Raw genomic sequence first — 24,676 nt, 5'->3', positions numbered from 1 at the left:
CAGGGCATTGTGTGTTCTTATTAAAACTGGGGGGAAGAAGGCACAGATTTTTGAGTATAGCATCTGCAGAGAGGAAAAGAAGAGGACAGAATAAGGAAATGTGCCTCTGTGCGTGTGCGCACATGAGTGTGTATGTATGTATACATACATACTTAAATGCATGCATATATTGTATACATGTGCAATCACTGTATGTGGTGTATATAAAGAGCTAAATATGTACAGAGAAAAAAACTATAGACACAACAGAGTGTTATTAAGAGAAAAAAATGTCATGAAAATGTGACACGGTTTCTCTTATCACATCCGGTTTTCAGTATTCCCTATTAATTATTCAACTCACTAGCCTTTAGATTACAGTATCTCTTATTCCTAGAGAAACATTTCATCTGAACTTTGTCTTCCATTTTACTTATATACTAACTGGAATGTTATGAAGTGTAAGTTTTATAATTATAGTACTTCTGTTTTGATTTTTGTTTGAACAATAACCATCAAAGAACTAAATAACTTTCACTCTTCTCTTTCCTGTTTCACATTCCTTTTTCAAAAGTCTGGGAAAATTAAATATTCACTTCACATGGGTGAGGTGATACGTTTATTATCCTTCTGGAACACTGATCAGTCTCTTGAAAATGTAACAGATATATACTTTTTCACTAAAGTCTTCCACCAACATTTCAGAATCTTTTACTGGAGAAACAAGACAGGGAAAGAAAAGGATAGTAAAGCCTAACAGTGTATTCCAAGTTTCATCATGGAAGATAATAAGTCTGAGTAAATTAATAAAAAATCTTATTATTTTAGTTTATTCAGCACAGAAACATAAGTTCTGTAATAGCATAAAAAAAAGGTTCTGAAATGACAATAGGGAAAATAATGATTTATTTTTTAAAAAAAGAATAACTAGTTCATTCAGAACAAGCTGACACTTTTGCTGCTCTCCCTGCCCATCATTCATGTTTCTTGTATTTGCTTCTCTGATTCCAATACTTTTAAAATCAATTACAATATATATTGCACTCTTTTATTTATTTTTTTTCCTCTGCAGAGTAGGTTTTTTGGGTTCTTTTTGTGAATTTGGAGTAGTAGAAAGTAGAAATACACACACTCAGCAAAATTAAATCTGACCAGATTCAGGTTATGAGCCTTTCTAATTCCTGTTTCATTAAACACAGCATGAAAAGAAGATTCTGGTAAAGTTATACAGCTTTACTTTGAAATCATGTTCTTGCTTAACACTATCTGTCACTGAAGATCCGTCCCACTTACTACTTCAGGATTTTAATTTCATTGTTACTTGTTTTTCTTGCTGTTTCCTCCTATTTCAACTCGTCATTCTTCCTCTTGCCTGTCTCCTTTTGTCTTCCTTTTGCCCCATCTGCTCTCCATCATCACTTTCATTGGAGCACTTTCATCAGTCTGCCTCCTGTTCCAGTTCTCTTCTGGTCCTTCAGACCTGTCCATGTTCTCATCCATTTTGTCTTTTTGGTTTTTGAATATTTTAACCTTTTTTTTTTCTTTTTTTGGTTTGTTTTTGGATTTTTTTGGTTGGTTGTTTACTTGTTTGTTTGGGGGCTTTTTTGTGTGTTTTTGTTTTTGTTTTGTGTATCTCAATTTCCTCTCTTCTCTCTTTATCTTTCTTATTTGTTTTATCTCTTCCCCTATTCTTTTTAATCATGCACCTGGATGAATACCTTGATTGTAGATGAAGCTTCGTTCTCACTAGCTTTATATACACTGTTGAATATGAAGATCTTGGAGGTCAAAATACATGAAACTACATACAGTTTGCCTGTGGAAGGGCTAATAGGGACAACGTGTGGGGTGACATAGCTGGTACTCCCAAAGAGATGTGCCCTGGTTTGGAGGTGAAATGTGCTCATATGATAGGTAATCTCTCATCTTGTTGCCTTTGTGGTGATCCTGGGTAGATATATTGGCTTGTGGTCATTTGTAGGACTCTGGTATTAGCTGAAGAAAGACAAAAGAGGATTTGGAGACACTATGAATTCAGACAGTGTGTAAGAGCAGTGTTAGATGTGAAGAGATTTCTTGGACCTCAGTTGTCTCTGCAGCTCTAAGGTCTTTTGTCAGCTCTGAGCACTCTGGACAAATTTTTGGGCATTTTAGATCAACAGAGAACAGAAGTCTTTTCTAGGCTGACTGGGTTTTGAGCAAGCCTGTCACCAGCTGCTTGCGTTAGATAAATATAATGTGGTTATACTGTGATCTACAGCATGGGACCTTGTTGTATTCCCACATGGCTATCTCTGCACTTGCCTGACAAGGAGAAAGTCTGGAGGCAACAAAACAGTGCATGAAATTGTTAGTATGTCAAAGTGGCAAATTGTGCCACTGTGGCACAGTTGTCTATGCTTGTTCCCTACTATGCTGACAACATTGTTGAGACAAGGAAACTCTGGCAGCATTACAAGCATATTTCTTTTCAAACTCTACTTAAAACTGTTAAGGTCTTGGGTGTAGCCATTTGTATTTACTTAATCTCTTGTGCTCAGCATTATCTGTTATGCTGAAAGCACATTTCCTTCTAAACCCAGGCCTCTACTCTAGTTTTACATATTTATTTTTTTTTCTTGCAAAAAAGAAATATATATGAAAAACATTACCTGCTGAATAATACTTTCACTAGTGCCTGAGTGTGAAGCCAATTATATGAATCACTAGCCTTTGCTGACATCAACAATCGGTTTCTGTCTCACATGAATTTTGTAATGAGAACGAAAAGGAAATTTAAAAAAGATGTCTCAAAACTGTTGATGTTGAAATCTAGTTACAATTCACAAGAGTGAGAATTTCATAGCTCCCTCTGAAATTAATTGTATTAGTAACTAATTGTTTGTGAGACCCTTAATTATTGCAGAAATGTGACATGTGGACGTTGGATTTTACTTAAATGTTAACTCTACTGACTGTGATAAATTTTAAACATTAGTCATTATTTGCATTGAAATTGTTCCAAATTAGCAACATTAAACCCTTAGTTATCCTGATAGTTAACAAATACAGTGTTATATTTAAATAAAGAAAAAAGAAGAAGAAAAAGTAATACAAATATCTAGGACTTTATGAATCATCACAATTCAAGCCAATTAATAGCAGTAATAATCTAAGGGGAAAAGAGATTTCAAAATTTTCTGGGTGCAGCCACAGTAATTACTGAATCCAAGAAAAGACGAGCAAGATTTAATAGAAACAGCCAAATTAAGTCTTTGTTTCAAATCACCCACTTTCTTTCATCTTCTGGAAATAACATGTTTAATCTCTATACCTCTGACAAGTTCCCTTTTTAAGTCTTCCAAGAAAGTGGAAAGGCATGTTGTGTATGTAGACAAGTGTATTCCTCTCACAATTAATTTTCAGGATTTTTTTGATAGCAGCTTGTGATTATAAAATGGACAAGAAGCTTGCTCCTGGCTTGTTATTTCTTCTTTTTTGTCCTTTTTGACTTTTTTGTCCCTCCTTCCTTTTAGCGAAGAAGTACAGTGAGAAGGCAGGAATAAAGCTGCAGTTAGTGTCAGTTCCATATCATCAAGAACTAGTGATGCCTGCACAATCATGAAGAGGCAGCTTTCATTCCTTTCCTCCCTCTATAGTTACCTGCTCAGTGAGAAAGGAAAGGGTGTAGGCAAGGTAGTTCCTCCTTGAGAAAACTTACAGTCTCAGGGAGCTAAAGAGCTAGGTTGTATTGAAGCATCTCTTGTTTGCTCTGTCGGTTTCTTTCTCACCATTACCGTTGTGATCCTGCTGGTACTGAAAACCTGGCAGCTCCTGATGTTCTCCCTGTGCTTTTCCTCTTCACCCAGAATCTCTAAACTCTGCAACAAAACGTTAGCCATGCGGCCACAGGGAGGGCATGTGAACATTGCATCTGCATGAACTGAAAACAAGAGAAAGAGCAAATCTCTAATTCAAGCCTCAAACAGATTGGTGGTGGCCAGATAAAACTGCGTTTAATGCAGGGCAGTCCCTCTTCTTACCGATAAACATTCTTCTCTATTGAAAATACTGCATTAGCATACTTTAATGACAAGAGATACAAAATTACATAATGTTTAGTTGTACAGATCTGTACCTACAAATAGACAAAGTCCAGAATATATTGAGTATTGAAGATCTTGAAGGAAATGTTTTATTTAAGTTTCCCTAGAATACTCAGCATTCTAAGGGTCCACAAAAACATGAATGCATTAGTCAAGACCCTATGCTAAGCTACATGACTGCAGAGCCAAAAAATGTGACTGAAGACAAAATTTAATTAATTAAAGGTGTTAAGGTAATAGTGCTTTTGCTGCTGAGTGAAGCTGACTGCTTCTTTCTCTCACATGTATCCAAACAAGCACTTTAAATACAGAGAAGAGTTTTAGGAGTTGAGTCTAGGGTGATATAACTGCCTTCTTTTTAGGCTGAGTTCAGAGACAGTAGTGAGACTTAGTAAATTATCTTCTAAAAATATATATATGCACCGGCCCTCTCAGCCTCCACAAGACTTTTGTGGGTTTTCTTATGAGATTTTTTCACTCTCTGTGAACTTCCCTAGAACATCAAAAGTTGTCCTCCTGTTAAAATTGCATCATTTCTCTGCAGATGCTTGCTGCTTCTCTTTTCTGTTGTCATGTACTCTTTCTTACACGTAGTGTAATGTAGGGAACCCAACACCAAAACTAAAAATCTTAAAGTTAAATGTATGTGGAATGTAACCAAGAAACTATAGGCTTAGCATATAATTATTATTAGATCATGAATCTCATGCTGGAAACAATCTCATGCTGAAACCCAAAGCAAACTGGAAGGTGGCTGTCACGGACATTGTGTAGAGGCATCAATGGATGAAAGGAATTGAAAGTATGCAATCATGTTTACCTTAGTATTCCTTCTTCAGAAAACAGAGGGAGGAATTTTATGTACAATATTTGTTGCAAACTACTTCTGAATGAAAATTTGTCTGGGATATTCCAGAATGGGATCAGATCAGATTTATACAGTGAATCATTGAATCCTCCATGTCTCTTGAAAGAGTAATTTTACACTCCATTTGTCTTGATCGTCTCTACTTCTAAAGTCGTAGTCCCCATGTGCAACTACATATGGAGTTGCAGTTCTGTCTACAACATGCATGTCTCTGTAGAAAGTGTGAGGAGCGATGGACAAGCTAGTAGATGGCATCTCCATAGGTGTTTTCTGGAGCCTTCCTGTAAAGTTCCATTGTCCTGAGGACTAATATAATTCTATATAGTTGTTGCCAAATTAATCATAAGAACAACTAAAAATCCCAAGTTGCATTCTTAAATGTACTTCTTCCTAAAAAGATGAGAGGGAGGGAAGGGAGACTCACACTCATACAAAACCAAACCAAACCAAAAAACAACAACAACAAAAGAATGTTCAAAGTGTTTTCTGAAGCAAACATGAGAAGGAAAATATTATTTTTTCACTTCCTAGAAGGTTAAACTAAATAGCTGTCTGTATAGGTACTTTGAAGTCACATTTAGTAATAGCAGAGCTGTAAATATGGTACAGAATTGCTGCATTACAAATTTTGCAAATCACTGATGCCTCTATGTTAATGACTTTGAAGATCTCTGGAAGGATTATACAGGGTGGAACTGGACTGAAGGTGATCTGAAAACTGGACCAAACATACATTGAGATTCTAATTTATTTTTGCATTGTTCTCTTGTATTACACTTTAAAGTTATCTCAGATTGACAGTAAAATGCACATTAAAATATTGAAAAAAAACCCCAACATTTAGAATGCTTTACACAGAACTGATGGTGTTACAGTGTCAAGGATAAACTAAACATTGAGCTGTATCACCTTCCTGGTGTAAGTAGGTAGAGAATGGTCTTTTACTAACTTGAGCATGGGCCAGGATTGTGTTTTAAAGGCTTAGTAGAAAAGTTTTAATAAAAGATACAAAGAAGTTTACTCTCTCAGAGCCTCAACCTTGGAGTAACAAAGGTTATTTCTAATAACTTTACTAATCCATGCAGTAGCAGTTTTCTACCAAGGCATTGTTCCAAAAAGTGGCTTGTGTTCAGCATTTCACTGCAGGGCACCAACCACTGTACTGTAATACATTAAGAGATTTATGGACCTCAGAGTGGGACTCTTTAAAAAACAGTGTCTTAATCAGAGAGCCACTGAGTGAGCAAATGGGAAATGCTGAAGCTACAGAATTTCTTCTTTCTCTGGGATGTGAAAGCCTGACTCAGCACATCTTTGAGGATTTACACTTTTGGCCTCTTCCGTGAAGGTCTCTTTTCTTTTAAAACAGTGCTAGAAAGTTATTCAAGGTAGAACGGGATCTGAAAACAAGGTGAAAGGGAAGATGTGCAGCCCTATGGCATAAGCTCTGGGTGTGAATGCTACACTCCGGTGTGCTGATGGGCTCGACTTCACCCCCGTGAGTGAGCTCTGTGTTGCTCTCAGCAAGCTGAGACATGGGATCCCTTCCCTTCTCTGCCTGAAGACATCTACTTGCACATCTCTAACCTTCAGAAGTGTCTCTGCATGACAAACTGCTGGGTATACTGGTATCACCTGCTTTTCTCTCATCCAGCACATACTTAAGGACACCACAAAATGTGTAATAGCTTTCACAAGAAGAATGGGAGAGTCTCAGGGACCACAGAAAAATGAATGCTCTTCTAGAATATGGGATATGGAGAAAAGTTAATCACTTGAAGAAGACAAAGGCATTCAATCTTTGTACCCCTTAACTTCAGTTCTTGGGTAATGCGATGCTTAGCATTTCAGTCTAACCTGTAGGATTCTGGCCATGTAGGGGGACCCACACAATGCCTCTGTAGCCCACAGAAGACTTTTGTACCCTGAGGTAGGCCTTAGAAAAAGTAAAAAGGGTGAAAAAGGTAAACCAGAATAAAACACAAGCCAGACAGGCCACTGCTTCTTTGTAGGGCAGAGGGATATTTCTTCCATCAAGCTTGAAAAAGCAGCAAGAGCCCCAGCTGCCAGATTTGTGAGGTGGACAGAGATACAGTTTATTGAATAAAACCCCAGCCGTAAGGGGTAAGGAATATGAGGTGCTGCAGATCTTGAAAGAGCCTGGATATGAATCCCATTTTATCTTGATCAGCTCACAGTGTCAGCATTTGCTATTCCTGAGTGTGCTGAGAAGTAGGACTTTAAATGTTCAGGGAACTTCACCAAAGAAATCTGAGGCTTGTTTGGCTGCCTCAGGAGTTAGGTAGCAGCAGAATGGGGTTAAGCCATATTTTAAAATAAGGTAGCTAATCTGATTTAGGCACCCTAGTTCTGTTTTTTGATCCAGTCCAAAGCTCAAACTCCATTTCTGTCTTAGAAGAGAGAGGCAGTGCATTGTAATTGCAAAAGTATGAGATAACCAGACAGTGTAAGTGAAATAATGTGTAAGAAGTAGGCAGCTCTTTATCCAGCTGAAAAAATTCAAAACTGATCATGAATACTTCCCTGCTGAAATAGTAAAGGTTTTGCAGCTGTGCTAAGTTATGCCTGAGATAGCAATTTTCTGCGTGTGTTCTGGAAGTGATTACTATCTCAGTGATATTCCCAGCGGAGAGGAAAAAGAATTTGGAGAAAATTATGATGATGACAGTAGGGTAACCTCCAAACTCAGTATGACATGGAGTTAGGACAACTACAAAGTAGGTAGTATACATAAAGTATCTGAACATCTTGAACAGTTTCCTCAGCTATTTACATGTAATAATCCACCTTTCAACAAAGGGCATGAGTGCTTTGAATTTTATTGATGTTGTTTAACTTGTACCATAAATGTATCCTGTGTGTGTGCATTACTTTAATATCCAGATGAACTACATTGGTGACACAGGTGTGAAAAGTATATGAGAATTGTTTGAGTCAGTGTTCTGCAGAACAGAGCAGTTACAAAACCTGTAGAATCTTGCTCCATAACTTAAAAAGCTTTTGTGATGAGGAAGAAAGTTTCTTTCTGTAAATCTTTCTTGCAATTCTAATGGAAGATACATTTTGACCTGCTGATCTACATTTGTTCTCTGCCTGCTACAAGGATTCCCAATGAAACTACACCTGAGTTTCAATGCTCTGTAGTTCAGGGTGCTTCTTGTTTTTTCTCAATCTGCATTTTCCTGAAGCTGGATAATGGAAAACAAGATATGGAAATGAAGTTACCACCCCATTTAAATCTATCAACTGATCCGTTTCAATTAACTTGATATGTTTTACTGTTTTACACAGTAAACACAGAGGAATTCTGTAGGTCATTTCCCATACGTACACAGGAGCAAGCACACACTGACATTAAGTTCATAGTGACATTTGTTTGAAGTCTCACCCTTCAGCAGGATAATAAACTGAAAGTAACAAAACTTGAATTCAAATAGGAATAAATCAATGGTTATAATCTTGTGTGCGTGTGTGTATGTGTGTGGCTATGTAAAACTTGGGTATGAGAAGGCTGTAAGACAATATCAAATGCATTTAAAAATGAGTTTGTTTGCAGGAAAGAATGAAATTATCTTGCTCAAAAGGGCAAGCTGACAGATTCTAATGTTCCTCACATGCTGTGCATGATAAACATTCAGCTTATCTTTCAAAGAACAATAAAATTTCATGTACTGGTGCTCGACATAAGAATTATTTTTACATATCTCCATGCCACTGACTCTCTTGTAAGTTAATCTCATCTCTCATCAATTTTTCACCAGCTTCACTCTGATGTTGATAAAGGAGATGGTTCCATCAAATACATCTTGTCAGGTGAAGGGGCAAGTTCCATTTTCATTATTGATGAGAACACGGGGGATATTCATGCTACAAAGAGACTGGATCGAGAAGAGCAGGCCTACTACACACTCCGAGCACAAGCACTAGATAGGCTGACTAATAAACCTGTGGAACCAGAATCTGAGTTCGTCATTAAGATTCAGGACATCAATGACAATGAGCCAAAATTTCTGGATGGTCCTTACACTGCTGGAGTTCCTGAGATGTCTCCTGTGGGTAAGTGTAAAATACAGTTTTGGTGTTGTGGGAAATTTGTTCCTATTGCCTTTCTAAAAATTTCATTATTTTTTTACTGCATCACACTAAGCTACTTAATTATCTATGGGGCACCTGCAACAGTTAGATATTTCAAGACTTAACTGGAAATAACATGCTAGATTAACTATTTACTCTTTCAAGAATATTGTGAAACTGAAATAGCTATGTAGGGATTCAGATAAGCATTTTATGGTGTATTTCTCATTACAGTGCCCAGAGGCTTTGTTTTATAATTCTCATTAGCAATAATAAGTTTCACACCTATCCTGTGGTACTCAGAAGCAATAGTATATAATTTTGTTCAAATAAAGTAAGTTCTTAAAAAACTCTTCAAATTTCTGCTTGTGCATACTGTAGTTCTTTTTGTAGCGTTGCATATATTGGTAGCAGTTTACTTTGCATCTTTCTTAATACTGAAATGTCACACTCTGGGGAATACATGCAAGCGTCAGGGACTGGGGTACAACTTGAGACAGTTTCAAAATTCCAGTGGAATCAGAGAAGAAAGGTTTTTAGAGGCTCCAAAAGGAAAGCATCCTGCATTTGAATTATGGAAGAATTTCAACATCAAATCCACTAAGCCTTAATTTTAAAGAGACTAAATGCTGATCTGTTGTCAGGTGCCACTGTTCTTTGGAAGCTGACTGATTCAGACCAGATAGGAGTTTTGCTCAGACAAATTTTTGCAAATTTTACATTAATATGAAAATATAAATGCAAGCATGAAGCTCAAAAAAAGCACAACTTGAACTACTACAATGGAAATGTGTATATGGGAAGTCTCACATCAGATTAAGAGAGATATACAGTAGTCAAAATTAGGAATTTCTTTGCTAGACTGATTTTAAACCACAATAAAGTTTGATATTCTTACAGTAAGACTGCCCATATATAATTTGATATAGTTTCCTCAATACCATCTCCTGTGTTTCTGGCTTTTAAACAGTGTCTCTAAATGAGAGATAGAGAAAAAGAATCTTCCCTGCCTAAGTGCCCTGCAGCAATCATTAGTCAACATTGCTTTTATATTTGAAACTCAGTTTAGGAACCAACAGAAGATAAGTAAAACACTGCTAATTAGTTTTCTATTTATTAATTTTACTAAGCAGTGAGTATAGACACTATTTCTCATTTGACACTTGCCATGATTTTATTGTCACTTGAACAATATGTGAATGGCTGAAGAGGCAATAGTATCCTTGGAAATAAAGATTTGAGGAGTATCTGGGAGGAGATGAAGCTGTGATACATTGCTGAGAACTTTTTACTGCTGCACTTTGTAAAACTAAATATTCAGCACTTTAAAAATATATTCTGTAAATATATATGTATATTTAACTGCTGTTTTTTTTAGAATTAGATTATTTAAGTGAGTTGCAGCATGCAGCAATTACTTGATTTTTGCACTATTGTCGTTTGTCCTGAAGAGCACAATCTCCATATTTTGCTTTTGCATGAGCTACCATATCTTGTCCTATGCTGGCATATTGACATAATGACAACTACTACAGGTTTATGAGGTTTGTCTACACACACAAATCCATACCTCTACCCCTCATCCATGTTCCATTTGTCCCAAAAATATATTGTTAATCCATCTGTGGGGAGTACACAGTGTGCGAGTGTGCAATAGAGAATATAAGGACTATTTTTCAAAATTAACTGCTTTTGCTGATTTAGTTGAATCTTTACCAATAAAATGACTGAAATTTTCTCCCATATGAACTGTAGCACCAAATATATGTTCAACTTAGGTGGAATATTTTACAAAACTGAGACTTGTCATTCCCTGGGATTTGTGTAGACTAAGGTTGGCTTCATCTTCACGAGCTTCCTGAAATGACATTTTAAATATCTTCATGGTTTTGATCACACAACTACGGAATACTGCATTGTTACTGAATGAAGTATTACCATGAAATGCCTGTGTGGCACTTGTCTTACATAGTCACATTGATTCATAGTTTATTCATATAACATAATTTTTAATTAATCACTTAGAACATTCATGAAATGTTAAGGAGGAAAAAACAAAGTATATCTCTCTTATTTTGCTTAAAATTATATCCATGGTGAGGATTTTTAATTGGATATTGAATAAAATGGAAGAGATCATAGGATTATAAATCCAAATTAACTATAAAGATAAGAGAACTATAATTTTTAACCTAAAGAGTGGTTCTGCAAATATAATTATTCTGTATTTTATTTGACACATATTTTAGGACACTATCAAAAGCTAATTGAAGTAAATATTTTCTGTTATTTGAAATTATTTCAGGTCAAGGTCAAATTATATTTGGGTCAGGCCCAATTATATTGACTATTCTCAATAGGGTAAATATCTTAATGGCTTATAAATTCATTAACAGCAAAAACCTCAAAGTTATGGCTTATCTGAAAATGACAGGGCTTTTATTTATGTCTCTTACTTTAAAAAAATCTAGCAGTGTTACATTTCAAAGAGAAAAGTACACTTTACAATTAAGAGTATTCCTGGAATGTGGCCAAAAAAAAGACCTGTTGTAAGATATAGACACATCTGGTTTATAGTCAAGGGAACTGGGGATAAAAATATTGAACATGGTTTTGTTTTTGTTTAATCTTCTCTACTCTCCAGACATATCAACAACTTCACTTGTTACCAAGCACAACAAATATATTTCTTGTCATGTTTATTAATTCTGACTGAGATGAATAGAAACATATTCTTTTTTTTAATGTACCAACGGAAAAATAGTAATAAAAAAAAATTAAAAAAGACATTTATATCATGCTTAAATCTTTGGTACAAATGGGTAGTGGGTTTTGAGAGCCTGAATGAAGTGACAGTGTCCATCTCCAGTCAGAAGTCCCCTCTGCTTCACTTTCTCTGACCTCTCTGACCTCTGACCAGTCTTGGGCTTTGTCCCCAGGTGAAGACTATCTAATTAGGCTATGGGGGGTTAGGGAGGAGGTGAAGATGGTAGAACCTTCTCCCAGGGGCTGTCACTACCCCTTCACATTCCTGGAGGGGAAAAGCCATGGATGCATTGCTGCATCGGTTCTGGATGAAGGCCCATGGCAGAAGCACAGAAATACCAGGTACTAAGGAGCAGAACAAGGCTGGGCAGTTGCATATAAGGATTAAGCAGGTATTTTAGATAATTTGATAGTAAAGGCATTTAATGTTTCTATTAGCAGCTGATATTACATAGAAATGTGATGCCATCATGGAACTGCTTTGTGTATTACACGTTACACACCACTAATTTATATCACTTAATGCCTTGAATAACTGACCGTCTTTAAAGGTCTATTTTTAATTTGTTAACGTGGCTACAATTCAATTGATAAGGTTTTGTGCAGTTTCAAAAATAAGCATTTGTCAAGTTCATCTGGTTTTAGAAACCAGTTTTTCCATGATTTCACCAATGTTAGAAACTGGATTCATGCAAGCACTTCTCACACAAACTAATTAAAAAACTTCATTAAAACACTACACAAGTTAATAGCAAGCCTATTAAAAATCTTTGGGCAGAGATTTCTAAAAGAATGAACTCAGAAGTTTAAAAGGATCTCTTTGGAGGATGTCCAACTCAAAATAAACTTCAGCAATCAGTTTATATTTCTCTAACCATGTAGGAAACAGGCTGAATCTTGACTTGGGTAAATTAAAGTGCAAAATACTCCTCTCTTTCTTTTGCTGTAATATCAAATTTTTAAATAGGTCAAGTTCTCAGATTCCTGTGATTCTGTAACATCTGCCAATATCTATTAAAGATTAGATTAAAAATGACATCTTAAACATTCTGAAAAAATGCATAAACCTGTGCCATCCACATCAAATTCAGTGTGTTATTAGTAAAGAAATATGTGGAACACGTTTTGATTAGCAGCGTGAATTTTCCCTCTGAATTTGCTGCAATTGCTGAAAAAGTTTATGAAGTTGCTACATGCAGAATTCTTTTTAATGAGCTGATATTCAGGCTATTTTACAAAGACATAAGTGTAAAGAAAAATAATTGTAAAGGAATCCATATCTGAGGGGGAAAGACACTTTTTTTTCAGTAAATAGCCCCCTTCTTTTTTTTTTTTTTTTCCAATGCATATTCTTCAAGAGAAATCTGCTTCCTCTGGGAAAATCCCTGGAAAACTTCACATACTTATCTTTCAGTGTATTATATTTCCTTGGAACAGATCTCCTACACATAGGGCTTTTCACATAGTTAGTATACATTATGTTAGCTTTCATATTCTTTTTAAAAAATATATAGTGCAAAAATTGGTGTGGGACTTCTGGAAGCTCAAAGTTTTTGTATGCAACTGGTAAAGAAATAATGACTAGATGTTGCTTTAAAAGATCTTTACTCCATGAACTTTGAGAGAAGTTAATTGACACAAGGGGAATAGAAAAGTATCATTGTTTTTTAGTTACACTCAAGTGGGATGAGGGCAAAAAGATTTAGTGTTAGAATTCCTACTTTAACAAACCCACAACTTTTCTGAAGGATCTCTGTGTGTTTTAGGAGACAACAGATTAGCTTCAGATACTGGCTTTATTCATCTCATGGAATGTAGAGGGTTTGTTTGCTACATCAATAAATTTTTACAACAAACAAGCACTTCTAAGCTTGCTGGATTTCAAAAATGTCTGTGTTAAGGTTGCAGAGCCTGTAATTTCTTTGATCTTGTTTTGGTCTAAAGTCCTTATAAACTGCAAGAGCAAGGAGCAAAGATGTAACTGTATGAGGTTTATAAGCACTTTTGCCAATATTTGCAGACATTGTAATATTCATTGGCAAGGCTTAAGGACTTTGTAAATGTGGTAAGCCTGGCTTTCACAAAGAACACAGGATGTCAAATAGTCATTATGATGGCTTTGTACTCAAAAGCCGGAAAGACTCTGGCAAGTTTAAAATAGGTTCCTGTATGACACTACATTATAGAGTAATCTGTAAAATCATTTTGACATACTGATTCAAAGCTCTTAGTTATTGGTGAACAGAAAATGGATGTATTTAAAGTCCCATAACTGATAAATGACTTGATGGATTAACAACCAATTTTCTTTTGAAACTTTCCATCTACTTAATAGTTGAAGGGGAAAGTTCAGGTTGAGAATAACCTTTTCCTTGTCCAAAATATTAGATAGTCCACAAGAGAGAAAAATTGCATTTAAAATAGAATTACAATCATAATACTTTGTCATGGATACTTCAGGTAGAAGGATCAGGAATGTGGGTTAGCTAGACCATAACTTAATAAAGTTCTTTTATAAATGATCATTTCTGGTTAGAATTCATTCAAGCAAGTCCCACCCATCCTTTGCAATCTGTATCCCTTTGTATAGGACTGCACTTAATCCTCTCTCTCTCCAAGCCATCAGTCTGGTCCCAGAACTCATTTATGATCCTCTCCTTAAGTGAGAATTCAAAAGCTGAGGATGATATCAGACATGAAGAATTTCAGAACTTTCTCCCACCCATTTCCTGAAAAAAAACCACAACCCAAAAAAACAACAACACAACAAAAACCAAGTAAAACTGACCTCAATACAACTTATGTTGACCCCAGACACTTCCTATTGCAGTTTTTTGGGGTTTTTTAGAGTGATTTCTAGACTTGCAGCTCTAATTTTTGCATTTAGAAAATGTGTTCATTTGGAAATATGCTTTTAGCAAATGCATTTAACAAAAGCTTTTCTCTAATCTTTTGTCTAAATCCAGTTTATGAAGGTATCTGATCCTCTGTTGAAGACCTTTACTGGGCTTCTGCCAAACTGTTACAATATTAATTTGCAACCTAACCTCCAAATGGGTTCCTGAGCTGTTTAAGGGATGGTCTCAATATTAGATAATCTGCCAGAGAAAATAATCCTTTCTGGCTTTCAAAGGCTTGGTGACCATGGCCAAAGTCCTGTCTCCCAACTGTTGTTTTATTCTGCTGTCAGCATATATCAATGAAAGCTGTTGTACAGAACAAAATAAATGGGAACTGACATGGAGAATATAATGAATAAGAGCTGAATGCAGAATTAGTTCCTCACAAAATACACCTTTCTTGCTCGCCAGTTAAGCATTTCACTTCCCTATTGCTGTCAACATAGAGACATTTCTTGCTCATGAAATGTTTATACAGCAGATTATTACCAAAACTGATACTAAAGTATTGCGGAGTATTGAAGCAAATGATACTTTTAAAAGGAATTTAGAGAAAGCTCTCACCAGGTTTTTCCTGAGCTGAAGCAGAATTTCTTCAGCCATGTCTTTATAAAAAGGCAAATAATTGTATAGGCTAAAATTAGTTGTATGCGTATATGTTTACAGTTATAAAAATATATACTTATATATTTATGTATATTTTAATATTTAGCTACTCATTACAATTTTGACAAGCTGACTTCTCTTCAAAGGGCTACTATGTAGTACTCGAGCATATTTCAGAAATCACCACCACTTAAGAAGTACTGTTCCCATTCCCTCTACCAACCAAAGGCAGAGAGAGAGAGGGAGAGCTACTGAGTGAAATGGTTTTAATTGTTTTGAGTCAAAGGCTGAGACTATTTGGGAAGGTGGAGCTCAGTAATAGCTGATAATACTGGTTGACAAAGAGGACCTTAGACTCTAATCTGGATCAGCATGGAAATTATGAACAGTTGTGAAAAAGCCAGCTCATACTGTTCCAGGTATATATTGACATAGCATATTGAATAAATGTGGTTCAGATTTTTGGGTCTTTTATGTACAATAGTCCCTTAAACATTTTGCAGGTACCTCCGTGGTTCAAGTGACAGCCACTGATGCAGATGATCCTACTTATGGCAACAGTGCTCGAGTGGTTTACAGCATATTGCAAGGACAACCTTACTTTTCTGTGGAGCCAAAAACAGGTAACTTCCCACAAACGCTCTGCAGTAATGCTGAGAAAAAAAGGAAATGTGAATTAAAATATTCTAGGAACTTATTAATGTGGTTTGTTTGTTAATTGAATAAACTTGTATATTATTTATTTTTAATTTCTTATTCTTCAGAATAGATTATGAAAACACACATCTGAGCTGTGTGATAAGGAGACATTGCTGGAATGGGAATTTTTATCTTGTCATTCTAACAGACCCCTGATCTGCTGCCTGTTGCTCTCTTCACAATCAAAGAAAATATCAAGATGCTGTGAAAAAGTTTTTTTGCAGACGCTTGTTTTAGAAATGGCTAAATGTCATATAGCCCGATTTCCTTTAGTATAGATTCAAGGCATGATCACCTCTCCATTCTACTTTTTTAAATGGAAGTTTTATTGTAGGAAATGTGTCTTTTCTTTATTAGTTTGAAGAAGAAAGCACTGTGCTTACTATCCTCATTGGATATAACATTTTGCTGCCACTTTCAAAACAAATTACTGTTTCAGTTTTTTGGTACTATTTTAATGAAGTTTTGTGAGTATTTGAAGACACACCAAGATGCAGTATTTAATCCTCTGTTGGTTTAATAAACACTACCCATTCTACTCTATCATTTAATAGAGTAGGAAAATAAGTCCTGACTCTACTCAGTTCAGTTTGGTGCCTGAGCCTTCACTTCCGCCAATATGTAGAAGAGTTATAATCTTCATTTCAGAGATGAACAAGACAAAAGATTAAAAAAAACCCTATTTACTCTATTTATCATAAGCAATCTCTGATGTGAATCAGACTGGAATCCCAATGGCTATGACCAAAAGGTCACATTTTGTTTATAAACAACATCTACATTTGCAGAAATAAGTACTGCCTTTATCTTCATATTGCATCAAGTCCAACCTCAGCAGGGGTATATAGCACTTTTTTTTCCCCGAAATGCGTATGAGCTGTAGTGTTTCTCTCTTTCCATGCAAATGTATGTGCAACTTATATTGTCATAATGACTGCAAACATCTCTTGAACAATATGGTAGTTCCTGATAAATGAAAATCTTTAAAGATTCAGACTGAAATGGTTGAGTTTTCACTTTGATGTGATACTCAAATTTCCTTTGTGCACGGTAATTTGCTTCCAAATGATTGGGTAACGTTGCCTAGCAATTTAACAAACAGGCCAGAATAAGCAATGTAGAAAAAAAATATGTGAAATTGTATATTAATTGTATTTTAATATGTCTTGTAAAATGTGCAAAATAGTGCCAAACAGTTTGTTTGTGAAATAGTGTTTCAACCCAGAGATGATTAATGGCAACCCCTGCATTCATAAGGGAAGAAAGAAATAAAACGCTAACTAAACATTCAACAAATATCTGATTAAGAGATATGTGTCTCAGTGTGCCTCTCCTCTATTTAGTTTGTTTATGCTTCCTTTGCTGCTGACACTAAGTGCTGATGGAGTAAATGGCTGCCTCTCTGGAAATCAGAGTGAGCTCTGTAGTGTGTACTAAGCATTAAATATTCATAAAGTCATCACATTTTGAGAAGGCATATTTATTTTCTGGTCTATATCAACATAACAGAAAGGATGAAACAGAACTTTCCTCTGGTTTTCATTTTGAATCAACTAATTACAAATTGTATGCAGATCATCAAATGGATATAACAAAAACTACTTCAGATATTACATTATTTCCATAAATAAATATAAAAATCTCCTAATTACTCTAATATTTTATAAGTGGATATTGTTAAAGCAAATATATGGTAAACTAAGATAATTTCATTTTTATGTGGAGTGTGGCATGATATCACTACAAGTGAGAGATAATGTGGTGAATGACTATTCAAGACATTGTGAAATTGCTCTTGATCTTGGAATCTTAAAATGAATGCAGAATATTCTGTTCTTCCTTTCTCAAGAAGAGTAGGAAATCAAGTGCACAAGATGATATTTTCCAGGAAAGGGCATGTTACCCAAGACATCATGAAGTTTATAGTTCAGGGAGAAGATATTAGGAAAAAAAGCATTATCCAAAGAGACTTGTACTAAATAGAAATTGGTGAGTTTGGTGACTACTTAAAATAAGCTTGTAATATGTCAGTTCAATTCCGAGTCAAAAAATGTGACATTAGCAATGCAATTAATTCTTCTGTCTCTTCTTGCAATCATTGATCTGCTGCTACCTTTTAAAGGCAAACTCAGCTTTCATGGCAAGATATCTGCTTGTGCAACCGCTGACGTATCTTGTCTTACTGCAGGTGTTATCAAGACTGCCCTTCCGAATATGGATAGAGAAGCCAAGGACCAATATCTACTTGTTATTCAAGCAAAGGACATGGTTGGGCAGAATGGTGGATTATCAGGGACTACATCTGTCACTGTCACCCTGACTGATGTTAATGACAACCCACCCCGCTTTCCACGACGTAAGTTACATTGTAAAAAATATGAGTGGTAATATTATTTGTAAACACTGTTATTTTATTTACATGACATGCTATTTCTAAACAAAGAACAGAAGTACTCAGCCTCCATGTTAAGTACTTTGAGAATCACTGGCAGCAAGGTGTATTATTATAATTATTACCATAATTATAATTATTGTAAGTATTATAATTATCATAATTATCATTATTACTACTACTACACTGGAAAAATAATTTTTCTTTTTTTAATATGTTTCAGATCAGTTGAAATGATGCTCTGCAAATGCATATATTAATGTAATTTACTTCTTCTCTATGAATAAAAAGAAAAAGAAATATACACCTTAGTAGATACTTAGATCTTGCCAGTTGCACTTCAGGATGCATAGATCTTTAACTTGACACTTAATACTTCATACTGCTTTGGCATTTTAGCAGGATTTCTCTTGGGCATACGTTTCCTAAAGAGTTACTCACAAAAGAACTGGCAAGTCATCTTCCCTCCATCTACTTTCTTTGGCCAAGGTGGCTTTCACCTTAACCAAAGAAAAGCCTACACAGTTGTACACTCAAACCTGAAGAGCTGTTTTTATTAATACCATTCTGTCTGGGGAGCTTATTTCTTAGGGGGGTGAGGGGGGGGGGAGGAAAAGAAAGAAAACAAAGGTGTTTGCTAAGTTATAATGTGAAGAATATATTCACATTCACTTTAGACTCACCCCAATGATACAAAAAATTAGAACTGCACGTAATAGATTTACTGTTACTTCAAGACACCAACTGGTTGAAATAATAACAGTATAAATGAAGTTATTTTTGAAGGTGTTATTGGACACAGACTACACTCAGACACCTTTTAGACAGCATATATATCATTTTCTATTGAAATTAAAAAGCTGGAATTTTCAAGAATGCAAATGGTGCACTTACTGTTAAAGAAATGAATATGTCAGTTTCCAGTCTACCTAATAAGGATTCACAGCTATAAAAGAATAAGAGTTTATATTGATGTTATGTGACTTACTTGCTTTTCTTCCTTTTGTGGAAAACAAAATTTCTGGATTGGAACTCTGCAGCAGGCATTCATCTCATGATTTTGTACTTCAGTTTTGAATTGTGTTTTTGCATCTTTGCATTGTACTTCTGTCATTGTAGGAGGAAATTATGCCCATACTACTTAAAATAGAGTCAATCACAAGGAAAACATAGCAAAAAAAGAGTAATTCTATTTCAAAGTGAATATATTTTGGTAGCCTGAATAAAAATATACATTATTTAAAGGAAGGTAGATTTTAAGAAGGCTAGATTTTTTTTTTAGGCTACAGTCCCAGAAAACTCTCAATTGATTACATTTTTAAATTTCACAGGATCTTATCAGTATAATGTCCCTGAGTCTTTGCCAGTGGCTTCTGTGGTAGCCAGAATAAAAGCTGCAGATGCAGATGTGGGACCTAATGCTGAAATGGAATATAAGATTGTGGATGGTGATGGTTTGGGAGTATTCAAAATTTCTGTTGACAAAGACACGCAGGAAGGAATCATAACAATTCAGAAGGTAAATATTATTTTTCTCAGTTATTCTGTGTGGATCTGTGCAAGATAAAGACAGGTAATAAGACTGAGCATCTATTTTTAACAGCCTTATCTACTGTAAGATTTTTCATTGGTGTATTTAATCTTGACTTCTGTGTGTCCGTGCTTGTGTGTGATTTTGAACTTTTTAATGACTTAGACTGAAAATTCTTGTGAGTTTTTTTGGCAGTAACTACATTGTTTTGATGAGTTTCATTTTAAAGTTCCTGCACATAAAATTTTGGATGGAAATGTAAGCCCTAGTCTTATATGTCCTCGAGTTAAGCAGAAAATGTGAAAATATATCTTACAGTAACAATGCAAGATCCAAATGCAAAATAGATCCCAAACATAATTTTACAACAACAACAAAATACTTAATTGTCTTTGGCTGATGTTGTCCTACTCAGATATTACACATCACTAACATTAAAATTTTGTATCAGTAAGAACAGTTGTTTTACAGGATAATATATTATTTTAAAAATACAAAGCAATTTAAAAATGTATATAATTTATTTTTTTCTTCTCAGCTTTCTATCTGTACAGTTAGAAAATTATAATTTTAAAACTGAAAAATCATGTTTATATAAAACTACTAAAACTCAGCATTCTTACCTTGCTACAATACATTTTAAAGAGTATCCTTTTACAAAATAAAACTATCCTGAAATATTCTGCAATAAAATTTAAATTTTGAAGAGAACAAGAAAAAAACCCAGCAGAAGAATCTCTTCTCATATAATTTCATACTCTTAATGTGTGACTGTTTGGGAATGACAATGCTGAATCTATGGCCTTAACTCTGCTGAAAACTTTAAAGCCCTCTAAAATGTGGGACTGACTTGACATTTTAGAATATGTGCAAGTATTTTCCTGAACACACAATGATGTCTGTAGTTAACATGATTCCATAGCAGATTTTTCTTCCCTATAAGCTCTTTAATCTCTGTAAACTTCACCTACCTATTGTGGTTGGTTGTTTGGGGCTTTTTTGTTTGTTTGCTTTTATTTCATCCTCTGGTACATCATTTTTTTTTCTAAAGTGATATACAGTATCTAAAGTGATATACAGTAATACTCCATATTTCCAATCAATGGGGTAATTATCTGATGCCTGAATACCTGCTTAGAGCTGGTAAGCATTCATAAATGTCATAGGAAATGGAGGATGTTTAGCACCCTTTAAAGATCAGGCTTTAATATATGTAATGTGAATAATATTTTTTCGAGGCAAAAACATCCATCTGAGGCTTCTTGCAAACTCTGCTAATTTCTGCTTAGCACATTTAAAATGTGACAAAAATTTAGTTTTGTCATTTTTCAATGGCCAAATTCAGTGTGGCTCCTTCAGTTTGCTCATTTAAGGCTTTTGAGGAAAGATCTGCCAGAGTATGCCTTTCCTACAGGGAGATATTTTATCAGGACCACAGTGAACAACACTGAATCAGTTGGGGGCTTCAGCATTCTAATTTGAGAACTCATTAGTTATTTTTAAGTTTTAGTATGCTCTTGTAGTCATGTTGTTTTTTCCTGGAATATCCTGATTCTAATGTTGTACAGTAGACCAAATAATTGCCTTTAAGATATCTATAATCACTTTAGCTAGGGAGATGAATCATAGAACCGTAGAAAAATAGAATATGCTGAGTTGGAAGAGACCCATCAGGATCATCAAGTTCAACTCCTATCCCTGTGTAGGTCACCCCAAGAATCACACTGTGTGCCTGAGAGCATCATCCAAATGCTTCTTGAGCTCAGGCAGGTTTGTTGCTGTGATCACTTCCCTGGGGAGCTTGTTCCAGTGTTTGACCACCCTCTGGGTCTAAAACCTTCTCCTGATATCCAACCTAAACCTCCCCTGATTCAGCTTCCTGTCATTTCCCTGAGTCCTGTCATTGGTCATAGGAGTGAAGAGATCAGTACCTGCCCCATCTGTTCCCCTCATGAGGAAGCCATAGACTGCAATGAGATCACCCTTCAGCCTCCTCTTCTCCAAGCTGAACAATTCAAGTGACCTCAGCTGCTCTTCATAAGTCATCTCTTCCAGACCCTTCACCATCCTCATGGCTTTCCTTTGGATGCTTTCCAATAGCTGATGTCTTTTTAATATTGTGGTGCCCAACATTGCACTCGACTTCCCAATACTGAACATTTATCCTGAGAAGTGCTATATGAAATAGCTGTTGGACTACATTAAAAATGTCACAAAATTTTGACCTGATGAGATACTCCAATTTGCTAATAATTTTTAAACCTAGATGCTGCTATATTTTGATAAAGGAATTCAGACTTTTGTCTCTGTAGTGATAGAACTTTTCTCTCATTTTCCTACTATGACTGACTTTCTTTCCACTGTCATACACAAAGATGAGTCCCCATGCTGAGGGACATCTCCCAAACCTTTGAATGCCCTCAGCTCTTCATTTGGACTGTAGGGAACTTGGTGCCTTGCCCAGGCCTGAAAGATCCTCCCTTCCAGCTCTGCAGAGAACATTGGCTAGGAAAGAAGAAATTAAGTGAAGAGCTCAAACACGGTGTCAACAGACGACTGCACTTTGTTCCTCTCTGCAGAACAACCACATAAAAGACCATTAATGACAATGTATGCAGGTTAAATGGGCTTCAATCACCAAGCCTTACCTGCTGGATCACTATGGAGTCAGGCAGAGATTATCCTTCTGTGATAATCATAGAATCGTTTTGGTTGGAAAAGACCTTTAAGATCATCAGGTCCAACTGCTTATGTGTTTGTTAGTAAGGAATCAGGAAAGAAATTAAATCTGTAGCTTGGAATCTGCCTAAAACTTTTACTGTCCTGCATGTGACACTGTGTACATCTCTGAGTGCAATTAACTCTTTCCTTCTGATGCTCGTGAAATCAGCTGAGGCATTGAGAAAAAACTCAGCCTCTGAATGCACACCCATCATTTTAAACTCACGTGTATATGTATGTTCAGATGACATGTCTGTGTACACATCAAGTGGTAAAATGCCAGGGCAATGACTTCTGAAAAGGCACACTTTGGTTCTAAATACAAATTCATGTTTAAGCATTGCATATTTTATTACATTAATACATACAAAACAGCAGGCTAAACATGAAAAATCACTGCCAGCATTTCTGAGCAGCTAAAAACACTGCTCCTCTCACTTTTGTTCTGGATGCTGTGGACAATGTCTGGCACCTAGTCATCAGAGTTCCACACATAAACTGAGGATTTATGTTCAGGTTTTAGAAGGGTAACCATTTTGAGACAATTTGAAAAGTTTACTTCCTCACTAAAAACTAAGACTTCTTTTTAACACATAAGGAGCACATGGTTAAAAAAAGAAAAAAAAAAAAATATTGAGAAGTGAGATTTAAGAATTCAGTTGCAGAGCAGGATTTTTTGCATGTCCCAAGCGGATGCAGTATGAAAGAAAATGACCATGGATCAGCAAAAATTGCAAATAAATTATTGTTTATATATAAATTCCGGAAGATTATAAAAGGAGCCATACATGGCTAGTTATTTCACAAGATTACTTGTGTATAATGGACTTGACTAACACATGTATTGATTTGAAAGGTGGCAAAATTAGTGAATGAGATTTGGGTGTGTTTAATATTCATCCAAACATAGAGTGTACTCATCTCTTATATCTCTTCTGCATTGCTAAATCCAAATATCTTTTTAGCTTCCATGGTTTATTCAGGATGAATTTGTCTCTAAACATCTTGAGATCAGTGCATTTTTCAAATCGTAATAGTAGTTCTGCTCATAGTTTTTATTGCCATGGCAGGAGTGGGGGGTTACATATTCCTGTACATGTCAGTACTGTTGCTGTCTACTGTTTAATGGCAGTATATACTAGCTACTAGACTAAACCTCAGCTCAAGGTAATGTTAAGACAATAGGTTGGTTCTCTTATAATAATTCCCTTGATGATAGGGAATCAAAGAAAGAAGGAATACTTTCTCTGTGTTTTCATTCACTTGGTCTTTATCTCTCCAAAGTGTACCTTATGCAGCGCTGCTAAGGAGCATGCTGTACCACTGCTGTACAATATTTGCTCCTATATGGTTTCACACCTACTTGTGGCACCTTATTTTCTTTTGTCATATTTAATATGCTTACATCAGAATTAAACAAATGAGATGTGATGTTCACGTATTCCAGGAAGTTGCTTAAGTTCATTCTAGATTGGAAAAAACCCTCAACTTTTCAAAAATTTTATCTGGGACAAGGACTAACTTTTGTTCGTTACTTTATGGCTTAAATAGTAGCAAGAGGTGAAGTCTGAGTAGAATTGATTTTTTTTTTGTGAGGTAGTGAAGCTAGAACTTCATCTTATGACAGGAGCTAGTTAAAACAGTATTGAACTATTTACTTGGTCCAATAAAAACACTTTACACTAAAAAATAAAGTCTGCCTTCTTCTGTAATACATTAACTGAATTTGACTGAATTCATATGCAAAAATCTTATCCAGCATGTATCTAAGATGGTATATAAAAGTGTGTAAATTGTTTTTAGGACATCACGCTCTGTTTCCAGCCAATAGGATATGAAAAATGCTAGGCCACAAACTTTATTTTTCAGCAGCTGGTATAAGCAAGTGAATGGGACCCATTAGTACAGTTTAAAGTAGTATTCTCAGTTTACAGGAAAAGTGGGAAAATGGTGGGAAAATTAGTGTGGGTCTTTTCCTGCAATCTGCTATGTTCATATAATTTGTTGCCTAGTAGTTTCAAGTCACTGAAAACC

General features: G+C 35.5%; 1 protein-coding gene across 3 annotated transcripts in view; it reads left to right on the top strand.

Annotated features, from left to right (window-relative positions):
• The window catches only part of LOC127381514 (cadherin-7), an 83,662-nt gene that overhangs the window by 33,906 nt on the left and 25,080 nt on the right, over positions 1-24,676 (top strand). For all 3 annotated transcript variants that reach the window (XM_051611936.1, XM_051611934.1, XM_051611935.1), the window contains 4 exons: positions 8,715-9,009; positions 15,803-15,922; positions 18,187-18,354; positions 19,722-19,909. In XM_051611936.1, the coding sequence (XP_051467896.1) occupies positions 8,997-9,009; positions 15,803-15,922; positions 18,187-18,354; positions 19,722-19,909 (489 nt within the window). In that variant the 5' untranslated portion in view covers positions 8,715-8,996. The remainder of the gene's footprint in view (positions 1-8,714; positions 9,010-15,802; positions 15,923-18,186; positions 18,355-19,721; positions 19,910-24,676) is intronic.

Source organism: Apus apus, chromosome 2 (genome assembly GCF_020740795.1).
Source record: "Apus apus isolate bApuApu2 chromosome 2, bApuApu2.pri.cur, whole genome shotgun sequence".
Lineage (NCBI taxonomy): Eukaryota > Metazoa > Chordata > Aves > Apodiformes > Apodidae > Apus > Apus apus.
Note: the sequence above shows the minus strand (reverse complement) of the source record. Positions and strands in the feature narration are given on the sequence as shown.